Source organism: Triturus cristatus, chromosome 5_2, assembly GCF_964204655.1.
Source record: "Triturus cristatus chromosome 5_2, aTriCri1.1, whole genome shotgun sequence".
NCBI lineage: Eukaryota > Metazoa > Chordata > Amphibia > Caudata > Salamandridae > Triturus > Triturus cristatus.
The window spans coordinates 65,167,122-65,181,753 of NC_140588.1; the positions used below are offsets into that span (position 1 = coordinate 65,167,122).

A 14,632-nucleotide genomic window follows, 5' to 3' on the forward strand; every position below is an offset into this window, starting at 1 on the left:
TCAGATTGTTTTTTTCCGCCATCGGGCTCAGATGTGATACTTCGTGCTCCGGCTTTGAACTTCTACGGTTCCAGCCTCGACGGAAAATCCTCGTTTCTTCGAGTTTCTTCATCATCATCTTCATCTCTCGAAGCAGCACTTTTCTCCATCCCGTACATCGGCACCGGCCTTCGGGCCCTCCTCGACTCCGGTCCCGGCCGATGGAAAGGACTCCGTTCAAAAAGTGCCCAAAATGTGGGTCTAAATTTCCCCACACCGACCTCCATCAGGTGTGTAACCTTTGCCTCTCTCCAGAACACGAGGCCAGAGACTGCCCCGCCTGCAAGTCTTTTCGATCAAAGAAGACCATCCGGGATCGAAGAGCTCGACGCACCATGGCGCACTCATCGTCCGCAGCTCCACCGGACATCTTCGGAGACGGCGCCGAAGCTTCGGGGCAACTACACACCGAGCAGGAGGACGACGTCGTCAGCGCTTCCGAGGCCGACGACTCCGACGTGGAGGACATCACACCGGCGCAGCGGGTCGTGAGTACTGTACCCCCTCCCACCCCCGCGCCCAAAACCAAAGAGACTCAGGTTACACCCTCGCCTGCAGGCCTGGGTAAAACCAAGCACAAAGCTTCTATCACCCCACCTTCGGGCCCGGTGTCGAAGCCTCAAAAGTCTCACGGCAGCTCGGGCTCGAGCCAGCCGACGCCTGGTGCCGAAAAACAGCATCCGGCACCGAAGAAAGTAATACCCAGCTCGACTCCGAAGCCACCGGTGCCGAAGCCTGGACTCTCGGTGCCGACCAAACACAAACACAAATCTGTCGGCACCGACGCTCCGGCGCCGAAAACTCCTTCGACGCCGAAAAAACCGGAGGCCCCAAAAAAGCATGGCGCACAGAAACCATCGAAGCCCTCGGCTCCGAAATCATCGGCGCCAGCGGACGATTCGGCGCCACTGGCTCTGTTTACACCAGACCCTTTGCAAAAGACTCTATCTAAAGATCCAAAGACTGGGCTATTGACTTTAGTTGTCAAGAAAAGACGCCTTGACACTCCGGCTCCTCCTCCACCACCCAAACGGAAGGACTCTGCTACTTCTCCCCTCAGAGTGCCCTCCCCACTACCTCCTCCTCTGCCTCCTCCACCTCCTCCACCCCCTCCCCCTCCCAGGTCTCCGCCACCTTTACCTCATTATTCCCCGACCCCGTCCCCAGATCCGGATGACGGGGACCCGGATTATGACCCGGCGGACGCCCCAATGGACCCCACTCCACCGGGGACCCCAGACCCATGGGAAGACTACCACAACCCTGATATACCTGATATGCCTCAGGACGACCTATACCCATCCAGGCCGTCTCCTCCAGAGGACTCCTTAGGGTTTCATCACTTAGTGCAGAGAGCAGCACACTACCATGGGGTGGACATGCACAGCGAACCAGTGGAAGACGACTTCCTACTGGACACATTTGACATTCAGGACAAATCCACGTCTATTTTGCCCATGCTAAAAGGTGTCACCAAGCATGCTGCAGAGGTGTTCAAAGACCATGTCAGGGCCAGGGTACTGAACCCTAGAATAGAGAAAAAGTACAAGGCGGCACCCACAGACCCTGCATACATTAAGGGCCCTGCTCCCTTAGATTCCCTAGTTGTCTCCACAGCTAGAAAGCGGGCTGACTCCCAGTCCTCAGGAGAAGCCCCACCGCCAGACAAGGAATCGAAACTTTTAGACGCGTCTGGCAAACGCACCGCCTCCCAAGCCGCAAACATGTGGCGCATTGCAAATACACAAGCACTACTTGCGCGCTATGACAGAGCACACTACGACGAACTTGAGGCTCTTATGCAGCACCTCCCCGAAAAACACAAGCGCAAGGCTCATGACCTGATACAGGAGGGTAAACTAATTACAAACACCTCCATTAAGTGTGCCCTCGATGCAGCCGACACTGCTTCTAGAGCCATAAATACCAGTGTCCTGCTTCGTCGCCATGCCTGGCTCAGGATCTCAGGGTTCAAGCCTGAAGTCCAGGCGTCCATACTCAATCACCCTTTTGACCAACAAACTCTCTTTGGGCCAAAGGTGGACGAAGCGTTGGAAAAGATGAAAAAAGACACAGACACAGCAAAGTCTATGGGGGCACTCCAAACACAAGCCTCTAAACGTTCCTTTCGACGCTCATCCTTTCGTGGCACTGGCAGAGGCTTCTCCACCGATAGCGCCTCTACCTCCTACAAGTCCCCTCCTCAAAATACCTTTTCAAAGGGCAACCAAAGGGGTGGTTACAGAGGCAACAACAATAAGGGCAGGGGCAAAACTAACACCGCCCGTTCTGCCACCCCGCCCGCACAATGACTTCCCTCCGCTCCCCCCAGACCATCCCACTCCGGTCGGGGGCAGACTACAAAACTTTATCCACGCATGGGAGTCCATAACATCGGACAAATGGGTGACCCAAATCATTCGGTCAGGGTACTGTCTCGAGCTAACATCTACCCCATCCAATATCCCACCAAGGCACCGTCCAATGTCTCAAGAACATTCCACACTGCTCAAACAGGAGGTACTCTCCCTCCTCCAAAAACGCGCTATAGAGCAGGTCCCCGTCAATCAGCAAAATCTAGGGGTCTACTCCCTATATTTCTTAATACCAAAGAAAGACGGGACCCTGAGGCCCATTCTGGACCTCCGACCTCTAAATGCCTACATACATTCAGACCATTTCCACATGGTCACCCTACAACAAGTCCTCCCGCTCCTCTGTCAGGGAGACTTTCTCACTACCTTGGACCTGAAAGACGCATACTTTCACATTCCAATACACCCCTCTCACAGGAAGTACCTCAGGTTCGTGGTGGACGGGCAGCATTACCAATTCACGGTTCTCCCCTTCGGGGTCACCACCGCACCACGGGTGTTTACCAAATGCCTAGCGGTAGTAGCAGCACACCTCAGACGTCAACATATTCACGTCTTCCCTTACTTAGACGACTGGCTGATAAAAGCCGCGTCCTACGACCAATGTGTGCAACATACAAACAGCACCATCCAACTACTCCACCAGCTAGGCTTCACGGTGAACTACCAAAAGTCCCACCTCATACCATCTCACACAAAGCAATATCTCGGGGCCACTATAGACACCTCCAAGGGTATTGCCTATCCAAACTCAGCCAGAATCACAAGCATTCAAGCCTTACGCAAAACATTCCTTCCTCAACACTCTCTTCCAGCAAGAGTGTTTATGAAGCTCATAGGAATGATGGCGTCTTGCATTTTCATAGTGCCCCATGCAAGACTCCACATGCGTCCACTTCAAGAGTGCCTAGCACAACAGTGGAACCAGGCCCAGGGTCAGCTGACGGATCTGGTGTTGGTGGACGGCCGCACCCATCACTCTCTGCAGTGGTGGAACACCACAAACCTTTCCAAAGGGCGGCCGTTCCTGGACCCGGTTCCTCAGGTGATTCTAACAGCGGACGCATCGCTCTCCGGCTGGGGAGCGCACCTCCTACACCTCACAATGCAAGGTCTATGGACGCCACAGCAAAAATCGCTCCGCATCAACCATCTGGAGCTCTTGGCGATCTTTCTAGCCCTAAAATCTTTCCAAAAACAGATTTCGGGCAAAGCAGTCCTCATTCGCACAGACAACATGACTGCAATGTATTATATCCAAAAACAGGGGGGGGACACACTCTCCCCAGCTCTCCCGCTTAGCCCAGAGCATATGGAGATGGGCAATTCCCCAAAACATCTTTCTCCTGGCACAGCACGTTCCAGGCGTACAAAACACCATGGCAGATCTGCTCAGCAGACAAACGCAACAACTACACGAATGGGAACTGCATCCACAAGTTCTTCACCCATTCTTCCAACAGTGGGGGCATCCTCAGATAGACCTCTTCGCCACCCACGAAAACAAAAAATGCCCAAGCTTCGCCGCCAGATACCCACACCCATTGTCCAAGGGCAATGCGATATGGATGAACTGGTCAGGCAGATTTGCATACGCCTTTCCACCTCTCCCACTAATTCCATTAGTGGTAAGGAAGCTACAACAACACTCCCTCACACTCATTCTAGTAGCTCCGACGTGGGCCAGGCAACCGTGGTACACCACACTACTACAACTATCAGTGGTACCACATTAAAAACTGCACCTATCCCCATGCCTCCTAACCCAGAACCATGGAGAAATCAGGCACCCGGAACCCAGCTCAGCTCAACCTTGCGATCTGGCTCCTGAAATCTTAGAATTTGGATACCTTAACCTTCCCCCTGATTGCATGAACATCATCATGGAAGCCAGACGTCCTACCACTAGAGCATGCTATGCCGCAAAGTGGAAAAGATTTGTAATTTACTGCCGTAACAATACAATCAACCCTTTAGATGCATCCATACAGCACATCATATGCTATCTGCTCCATCTTCACAGGTGTAACCTGGCATATTCATCCATACGCCTACACCTAGCAGCGATCGCTGCTTATCTACAAAACAGACAGCATCTATCACTGTTCAGAGTGCCCTCTATTAAAGCCTTTATGGAAGGCCTTAAACGAGTAATTCCTCCCAGGGCACCACCTTCCCCTGTATGGAATCTAAATTTAGTTCTTACACGGCTAATGGGTCCGCCCTTCGAACCAATGCATACATGTGAGCTACAGTTTCTCACCTGGAAAACAGCTTTTCTCGTAGCTATCACTTCCCTTAGAAGGGTTGGTGAAATACAAGCGTTCACTATACAGGAACCCTTCCTACAAATACATCACAGCAAGGTCATACTTCGCACAAATCCGAAGTTTCTGCCCAAGTTCATTTCCCCCTTCCATCTCAATCAATCGGTGGAATTACCTGTCTTCTTCTCGCAACCTCAATCTGTTGCAGAGAGGGCCTTACACACACTCGATGTTAAAAGGGCTTTGCTGTACTACATACAAAGAACGCAACCCTTCAGGAAGACTAAACAATTGTTCGTTTCCTTCTCTCCACCACATAAAGGCAACCCCATCTCTAAATCAGGGATAGCTAGGTGGATTGTAAAGTGCATACAAATTTGCTATCAAAAGGCAAAAAGAACATTATCTGTTCCGCCTAAAGCCCACTCTACAAGAAAGTTAGGGGCTTCTATGGCTTTTCTAGGGAACATACCCTTAGATGACATCTGCAAAGCAGCCACATGGTCAACACCGCACACCTTCACAAAACATTACTGTGTAGATGTGCATTCCAAGCAGCAAGCTAGGGTGGGCCAGGCTGTACTAAAGACACTTTTTCAAACCACTGCAACGGATACCGGTGGTCGCCGCTAAGGTTGGGTACTGCTATATAATCTATGCTAAGTGTACAATCTGCAGCTCATATGCCTCGAACGGAATATGCTACTTACCAGTATGCATCTGTTCTTGGCATGTAGAGCTGCAGAGTTGTACACGCCCACCCGCCTCCCCGGCTACCTGTATCCGTTCCAGTACATCTTATTTAGATACAACACACATGGGTTTCTCACTGTTATTACTACGCTCCATCATTTCCCTGTTGGCGAAAAACAATCTGAGGATGGAGCCGAAGCCCATGCGCAGTACGGACCGAAGGAGGAGTCACCGAACTCGTGACTTCCAAAGACTGTCCAAAGAACAAAAACAAACTGCAAACATCCGGGCCCAACACCAGATGGCGATCTATGCTAAGTGTACAACTCTGCAGCTCTGCATGCCAAGAACAGATGCATACTGGTAAGTAGCATATTCCTTACCTCAGTAATTGGACAGTTCAGGACACCAGAATATGCAAACTGCATAAAAATCCACAGAGTCATCTAAGAGTGGAAGAAATAATTCTATCCATCTAATTATAGAGGGCTCTGAAGGGCATTACAAAAATGCATTGCGTTTGTAGATTATCGGCCTAAGCCAGAGTATGTACCAGTCATGATGACATCAGCCATAAGGCAACAATGCAAATCAGCCACCTGCAAATTCTATTTTCTGACATTAGGTTCAGAAGCATCAAGTGCTCAGAATTAATTTTCATATATTAAAAATGCCAATTAAAGTCAGCGTTTTCAATACTGAGAGGATTAACAAGATGGGCAACACGACACAAGGAAGAATCTTCGTTGTCTTCCGCAAGAAAGTAGTCCATTGCCAGGCTGTTAGACCTGTTGGCCTTAGGGTGGTCTCCCACCAAAATATATTTGCATTACTCCTCCTATTTTGGGACTCTTCACACTTTACCACTGCTAGCCAGTGCTAAGGTGCTTGTGATCTCTCCTTTAAACATGGTGAAATTGGCTAACACCCAATTGGCATATTTTACTTGTATGCCCTTAGTAAAGTGGTGCTCCACTCATTATACCACAGACTTAAGTAGCTCTTTGAAACATATCTCGGGCATTGCATTGCAGCCTGTGTGTGCAGTTTTAAATTGCCATTTCGACCTGGCAAAATAAACCTTATGCCGTATCTAAACCCTCCTTTTTAATAGATATAAGTCACCCCTAAGGTAGCCATAAACAAACCATAGCGCAGAGTGAAGTATATTTAAACACGTGGACATGTCCTTTTAACTTTTACATGTCCTGGTATTAAACAAACCTCTTATTTGTTTCTCACTATTGCAGGGCCTGTTTCTCCCAAAGGATAATATTAGGTTAGTTTTATTACATTTAATTAGTGATAACTTTCAGTTGGGAGCAGGTAGGAATGTTGAGTCTGGTCTGTAAAGAAATGTAATTTAAAACCCTATTTAATGGTAAAGTTGGATTTTAAGCGGCAATTCTCAAAATGACACTTTTAGAAAGTTGGTCTACTCTTGCCTTAACCATTTGGTGACTGCGGCCTGGGTCATACGAATGGGTGGAGCTGGCAGTTAGTCTTTTTGTATTACTTCTAGACAGTTAAACAAAGGGGGACTAGGTGTTGGCAGGTTGGGCCATTTCAAACTTGATAGGGTGGCAGAGCTGTCACCTACCACACTAGTCCTTGGTGACCCCAGACAAGCTAGGACCAGAGTAGGGCGGCACAAAATTCCAGACACCTCTGTAGTGGGAGGAGTCTAGAACCTTCTCCCACTTCAAGTGGGCTCCAGGTATAAATAGTGGTGGACCCTCAGACCCAACTCTAGAGTACACTTCTGGACCTGTGGAAGACTCAGAAGAAGGATTGCTGTACTACTCTGCTGTCCTTCTGCCTGAGTGAGGGGGACTGGACCTGCATCTTGATCCCAGGACCACCAGAGTGACTTCAATGGTCAGTTGGCTGGCCTTTTGTTCAGAGCCTCACAAAAGACAAGACAGACAGGACAGAAAATTCTCCAATCTTGACCTGGACTGTGCCTGCTGTGAGCTTTAACCCCCAGGTGGTGTCCCTCCAGTCCTGGACCAGTGGAAGTGGGGCTAAAAGTGCTCTGTCAGCCTAGCTGTGATTTCCACCAGAACCAAGGCAGTGCAACTCAAACCCTATGCAGCTCTTTGTAGCGCCTCATCACAACCGATGAAGCCTCAAGGCAAGTCCCCATTGCATCCCTCGCAGCTAATCAGAACTGCCACTGTGCAATGCATTCTCAATGTGGACCTCACATCGCTCCTCGGAACTGCTGCTGCATGGCGCAAATCTCCACAGCCAGGATTTAAGGTACATTTCTCAGTGGGACTAACGTGGTCCCTGTATCCTACCCGCGCCTTGTCTGGGTCGTCCTGACCTTGTAACTTTATCCCGGTCCGTCGCGTCCATATAAGCATAGTTGTCACTTGGTGCATTTATGCACTATTTTACTCAAACCTTTAACATTGCTAAGCTCCTGTTCTACTGATTGGGCTTTTGTCATTTTGCTGTCAAATAATTTATTAAAATGCACTTTTATTTTCCTAAATGGGTGTGGGATTTTTCTTGTGCTGTGTTTTCCCTTATTGCTTTTATTGTTCATTGCTTTAATTTGGGTGCTGCATAAATATTTTACGCATTGCCTCCCAGTTAAGCCTGACTGCTTGTGTGCCAAGCTACCAGAGTGTTCAGCATTGGTTATATTGGGGTTTGCTTGTGTTTCCCCCTGAAGAGAATTGTGGTTTCTGCTTGAGTAGGGTTTCACCCCCTCAACCAGTAAGTAGCCAAATTTCCCACTCAGGACCTTTAAGTCAAGATGCCATGAAGGTTGAGGCCTCTTGCCTAGCAGTGTTCTATCTTTTAGGACTGCTCCTTCACTCTCTTGGCTATTCCCCAAGGAGAGACCATTTCCTGTAGGCTTGGTGACCTCCAGTGGTTCCAATCTGCCCCCTATGATCCAGACACTTTTCGATGCTGCCCTTCCATTGACCCCTGCCCATCACTTAGGTATATTGAAATTTCGCATGGGAGAATTTCCTCCTCCTCCAACTAAATGTTGCAAATTATTTTTTTCAAGGCGCTAGTGCAATGTTCTCTATTAGCAGCTGGTGGTGTTATCTCAAAATTTAATTTCGTGCACCATCTCTCTATTTATTGCCCAATGATCACAGGGGTCTCTGACACCCAAAGTTAATGAAAATGTCCTATGTGGACTGGCCTGACCCTAGGCTAGTTTATTGCACTGTGAATGTGCCTATGACGAAAATGATGATTCTCATCCAGGCATAGTTCTGAGGGGTTTTTCAAACACTATTGGTCAACAAGCTTTGCAGACTTTCCATCTTCAGCCTCCAAATGTTGAGAAACATAAGCACAGTGGCCATCTTGGATAGTTCTTTTACAGTTGTGGTCTGTGGAAGGTAAGCAAAATCAGTTGTTACAGGTTATGATTGTTTTCTTCAACGGAGTATTTATATCTTGTATTTCAATAAGGCCTTTTTCCCTGTGTTGCATAACTAGATCCCAAACAAAGGCTTGTAAACCAAAATAATGCCTGTAACACATGGACTCAAAGCTCATTATTGAATCTCTTGATATATGGCTTAAGTCTCAATGTAAATGCACACTATTTATTGACCTTCTGTTTTTTATTCTTGTTTTTTTTTAATAGTTTTTCATTCCTGTCACAGTGAGGAGAAATGTCCGCCTTGCACTTATCTGACTCAGAAATGGTGTATGGGCAAACATGAAGTAAGTGCAATAACTTGTGTGTATGATTAGTAGAGGTTGATAGTAACCAATAAATAAAACTTCATTTTCTGTAGTTTTAGTTTTGACTTCAAAAGCTGTGCTCAAGTACAAATGCTGACCAAGTATACGTTTGTTTAGTACACTTACCAGAACTATATTTTCCCATCTCCAACGCCTGTGACATGGTAGAGTTCCTCCGCATCCATAAGGGACCCACCTTTTGATGACTCAGCCACTCATACACTGCCGTAGGTTTCATTTAGAGGTAGATTTCCCCACAACTTCCAGCTTGATAAAATGGAGACAAATTTGACCATGTCACCACACAGAACTGCCAAACAAGTCTTTTTTGTATTTTTTATGTTCCCATCCCTCTCCACCAAAGAAAATTAGCAGAATTTGTTTGTGATCCATATATTATGATTAGTACAAAAAAGATCAGTCAAAAATTAACTGCCTTGCCCCTTACACATGGTGCTCAGAGTCCATCAAGAGAGAAAGCTGGTGAAGGCCCACAGCAAGAGGTCTAGTTTGCAGCTAAGGACCTCAAGACTGCGTCAGTGGTGTAACAAAAGGCTCCGAAGCCCCTGTGGTGCGGAGGGACACCCGAGCTCCGGGGGCCCCCTCCAACACTGGCAGGTCCCTGGCCTGAGAGCTCTGGACTGGGTTCGTAAACTGAGCAGGGTTCATTACAATTGTGTAACCTCACTATTCAAAGGCCAGATGGGATATGCAAACCATCGAAGCAAGAGCTCTCACCCACTCTGAGGGCTCTCCAGACTTCTGTCTTCCACAGTGTGTTTTCAGGGTCCACAGGGAAGGGTCCTTAATCTCTGAAATTTCAACCGCGACTTACACATAGACTTATACGGCGCATGCTCTCATGTTCATACATTGCACACACACTCTGTGGGGTCCCTTCTGTCTTCCCTGTGGAGACAGAAGTTTGGAGAGCCACCCCACCCGTGGATACCATGGTACCCAAGTTACCTATACCAGGGACGCTGTGTGCATAGGTGCGAACTGGCGTCGGAAACTGCAGTCAAACCCAATGAAGAACTTCCGGAAAGTGCTGCTGCTGGAAGTGTAGAAAGTGTCCGGAGGAGTCCAAATGTGGATTCTTGATGGAGAGTACCTGAAAGCAGAGGGGACAGAGTTCGGGTCACGTGGGGAGTGACCAGGGGCTCGAAGACAAATGCCCACTGAAGTCGGATGCTTCAGGATAGATTTTGATGTTCTTGACTCTGCAGCTGTAGAGACCAGGTGATGCTGAGGATGACCAGGAGCCAGATACAACCTGTCCCACGAAAACAAATGACGAGAGCTGAGGGGTCGGTGTCCGACAGGAGCACCAACAAACCTTGGCAAAAGCAACCCACCTATGAAGTCTAGAAAGTGGAAGGTTTGGACCAGCAAGGTCCAGGAAACTCACCACAAGCAGGGGAGTCAGGGCAGGCCCCTAGCAATCAGGGGAGCCCAAGGAAATCAAAGGTGACCCTCAAATGGACCAACAGGCCAATGGCACATGGGTCGCGGCAGGACCTCGAGCAGCTCACCAAAAGAGGCTGGTCATGATGCACACAATGCAGTGTGGCCAAAGATTCTGGTCACAAGAGGTACTCGGGTTGGGGCTACTTGGAGCCCGGAGATCTTCTTGCAAAGATTTCAACAAGCCTTTGCAGCTGCAAAGGTGATGCAGTACCCTGAGGTTCTGTTAATGCAACCCACACTCGAGCTGCTGGCCTCAAATTTGGTCAGAGGGGAGAGCAGGCCTCGGGGCCTGAGGAAAACCACCACCTGAGTTGCAGAGCCCACGGAGACCGGAGGAGCTCGGGATCTGCAGACCGGTCGTCTTTGTTGCGGTGCCTGCGAATGCAGGGGAGTGACTCCTTCACTCCAAGCTAGATTACTTTGGTTGTCCTTGATGCTTCATAGGCCTTGGAAGGTTCCTGGAGGATGCACAGACACAGACGATGCAGCAGATTGGAAGGGAGATAGTCAGGCCCAAACGAAGCACAGTGAAGTCCAGTGTGCCCAGATGGTCGAAGTGCAGTGGTTTCAATTCTGAATCTTGTCCACGACGAATCTAAGGTCCTACAACCAGGTAGGCCCTTAAGTACCCACTGGAGAGGGTTAAAAAGATTCAGGAGACCCTCCCAGGGGAGGGTCTGGACAGGGTCTGTTACTCCCATATCCTTTGCTACTCACCTTGGGTGGTTTTTTGGGATCCCAGCAATTCTACGCCCTCTCGACATTGTCCTGTTTTGAGTCCGGGTTCGTATACCACTTTATTAGTATATGGTTTGATCCCCCCCGGGACCTGCTGTGTATTAGTGCTATTTACAGTGATATCTTTGCTAAAGTATTGTGTGCTTTGTGTCTATCTCCATGTGGGAGATACTGCAACGTACTAGGTAGTGTTATATAATAAATAGATATTTTTATAACTGCTGTGTGGTTCTCTTTTCATTTAATCTATACTATAAGATTGCATTCTGGTAAAACAAGCTGCTTTACACTCCTTCAAGACTAGGCCTGAAGGCTGCTCTCCACAGCTACCACTTCGATAGCTTTCTAAGGTTGTCTGAGACCTCTTAAATAACCATAAGGGTTGTCTGGACTGGTGCAAAGTGCCCACTTACATTAGTGGACATCATATACCAGGCCAGCCTCTCACAGGAGGTCATCTGGCTGAAGACTCTGGTCTCTAGCAGAAACCTGTGCCCAAATAAATCTGCTGAAGTTGCTGGCCATTTGCCTGACATTAAAGGCCTTCCTGCCATCCATCAAGGTAAGGCTGGTGCAGATTCTCACGAACAACATCATCGATCGCTATGTGGTATTCCAAAAAAAAAAGGGTGGAATGGGGTCCTCTGCACTGTGCCAAGAGGGTCTGTGCCTCTAGGGTTGGGTGGAGCATCAGGGCATCTTTTTTTTCTTTCCAATATTACTTTATCAACTTTTCGACAGTTATACGGACATCCATACATAGCAGGAGAGTACAATAACATGTATCGACGTAAGGTGTGATACGTTGGCAACAGCAGTAGTTTCATAAAGACAGCTATAGTACTGTTTACATTGTTTTGCTGTACATGTGATAGGACAAAAATTCAGAAGCTAAAGTTATGGTCACTGTGACACTCAACAAGAAGTATTACAAATGTCAACTGTGTAAGTGTAGGAACCGTGTTATCCAAGTGGTGTCAGGGCATCTCCTTGATCATGAGCCACCTGGTGGGATCTTTAAACACCATGGAGTATGAGCTCAGCTGGCAGCGTCTAGCAGATCACGAATGGCGGTTGCAACCTGAGGGCATCGTCCGATAGTGGGGAGAGCCCTGACTGGATCTTGTCACCACCTTCGAATGCGCAGTGTCAAAATATTTGCGCATTGGAGTTCCCCAGAAAGCTCTCTCTAAGGAACTCCTGTAGGCCATTTTGCCTGTGCCTCTCTGGCCCAGAGTCCTGAAGATCAGGAAAGACAGGACCTACGTCATCTTTGGACTCCAGATTGGGCCAGAAGAGTGTGATACCCAGATCTTCTGAGCATGAGTATCTGTCATTCGATCAGGTTATCCTTTCAGAGGACCTTGTTCAATCTACACCTCAATCCTCCATGCTTGGAGATTGATCAGTGGCAGTTGTCCATTTTTTTATCTGCCTGCTGAGGCTGTGGATGTCATCCTCGTTTCCAAGCGTCCGTCTTCAAAGTCCATTTATGCCACTTGCTGGGAGAACGTTTTGGCATGGTGTAGAGCGCACACCCCTTACAAGCCTAACTGTTGGATGTTTTGTTGTTTGTTTTTTCTTTGACCTAGCACGATATTGCAGAGGGAACTATTAAAGATTATTTGTTGCTCTGGTCAGCCTTCTTGCGTTTACGGTACCAGCCGTCCTTGTTTAAAGCACCTGTTGTGATGAGGTTTATTAAAGGTTTGACACTCTTGTCGTCCCAACCCCCTGATTTCCTTCATGTGCACTGTCATGTGTCAAAGCACTGCTAAACGTTGTGTATTCTAACTCTCAAAACTCTGGCTGCGGCCTCCCTACACCATTTTCTTCCTAGACAAACTGGTGGTGAGAACACGGGCGACCTTTTTGCCAAAAGTCATAACTTCTTTCCTCCTTGGGCTATGCATCACCACTTGAAAGAAGAGCAGAGATTCTATGGGCTGAATCCCAAAAGACCATAAGCTTTTAAATCGTGCTCACCAAAGACCATTGAGTGGATAACTGCTTTTTGCTGGGTTCTCTGGGTCAAAGAAGGGTAAGGCGGTGTAGAAAAGGAGGTGTATGGTCCTCTGCATTTAGATCTGCCATGTATTAGCTGAGATGCAGCGTCTGGAAGGACTGAAGGTTCATTCCAACAGTGCCAATGCTGCTTCCGCTGCGTTGGCAAGCAGATGCCTATTCTGGACATCCGTCAGCTATGATGTGGGCATCAGTGCATATGTTCACAAAGCAATAGTGTCTTGACAACCAGGTCAGTCAGGAAGGGCATTCTGTCCATTCTTTCCTGCAGGTCTTTTTGGTCTGAGCTCACGCCACAGACTCCACCTTTGAAAGCTACTTCTTTGCTATCCCTTCTAAAGATGAGGAAACTGTGGTTGGAAGTATCCTTGAGACAAACAAGGTACTTCCTTTCGGTAACGCTCTTTCTGTGGATACTCCTTTTGCAGATTCCTCACTGCTCTCCCACTCCCCATTCTGTGTAGTGGTCTTCTATTTAACATCTAATAAGGTCCCAAATTAGTGATCTGCACACTTGTACCACCAGTGAGTCTGCTCTGTCTCTGAGGGCATAGAAGGAGGAAAGCAAGAAAATGAAGTAGATACGCAGGGGTGGTGTCTATATTCGACTCCTCTCTGTCACACGGGTGGAACGAAGCCAATGCAGAGCCACACGTTGCCACCTAGTGATGCATGGGAGCACTGCTGTGAAAACATCAGGGGAATATTCTCAAGGCGAAGAATCTGCATGTAAATAGAGTATCCACCGGAAAGAGCGTTACCAAAGGTAAGTAACTTGTTCGTCTTTACCCAAGCCACTGACTCAGGAGACTTACAGTGTGTCGAGTGAAGATCCTTCTGTGGGTGTTCTTTCTCGCAATCCTTGGCCCACATGGTAGGTCTTAATACTGACTCTTCCCCTTCCCCCATGGTTCAGCTCACATCCTGTGCTGTGGAAAAGTAGGGCACTATTCAGTCAGCGAGCGGAGAGACTTCAGTTTAATGCAGGAAGCAGACATGTGTGAGCTTTTCAATGAATCTGTTGCGGCCTCTGAAACTGAAGGTAATTAAAGAAGTGACTGTATTGGCCACTGGCAGACCCAAGCATAATCCTAACTCTAGAGACCCTGTGCAAGCTTGTTTAGTCAATGACTTGCCCCAAATTGTTTTGAGCCCCTTCCAAGAGGACTCAATTTATATGCGGGTTTTTAGCCTTTGGCCTTGCAAAGGCCTTCTACCCTCCTGAAAGGTAAGAGGCATCATCCTTTTAGTAGAGCATTTTTTTTTACCAATAAGCCTGATTGTCCCAAGATACTTAGGAAG

The 14,632-nt window shown here is 48.0% G+C and overlaps 1 protein-coding gene across 1 annotated transcript in view; it reads left to right on the forward strand.

The window, feature by feature from the left end:
- The window catches only part of NFX1 (nuclear transcription factor, X-box binding 1), a 660,521-nt gene that overhangs the window by 416,612 nt on the left and 229,277 nt on the right, over nt 1-14,632 (forward strand). The window contains exon 15 of the mRNA XM_085606860.1: nt 8,997-9,076. Coding sequence (XP_085462986.1) covers nt 8,997-9,076 — 80 coding nt within the window. The remainder of the gene's footprint in view (nt 1-8,996; nt 9,077-14,632) is intronic.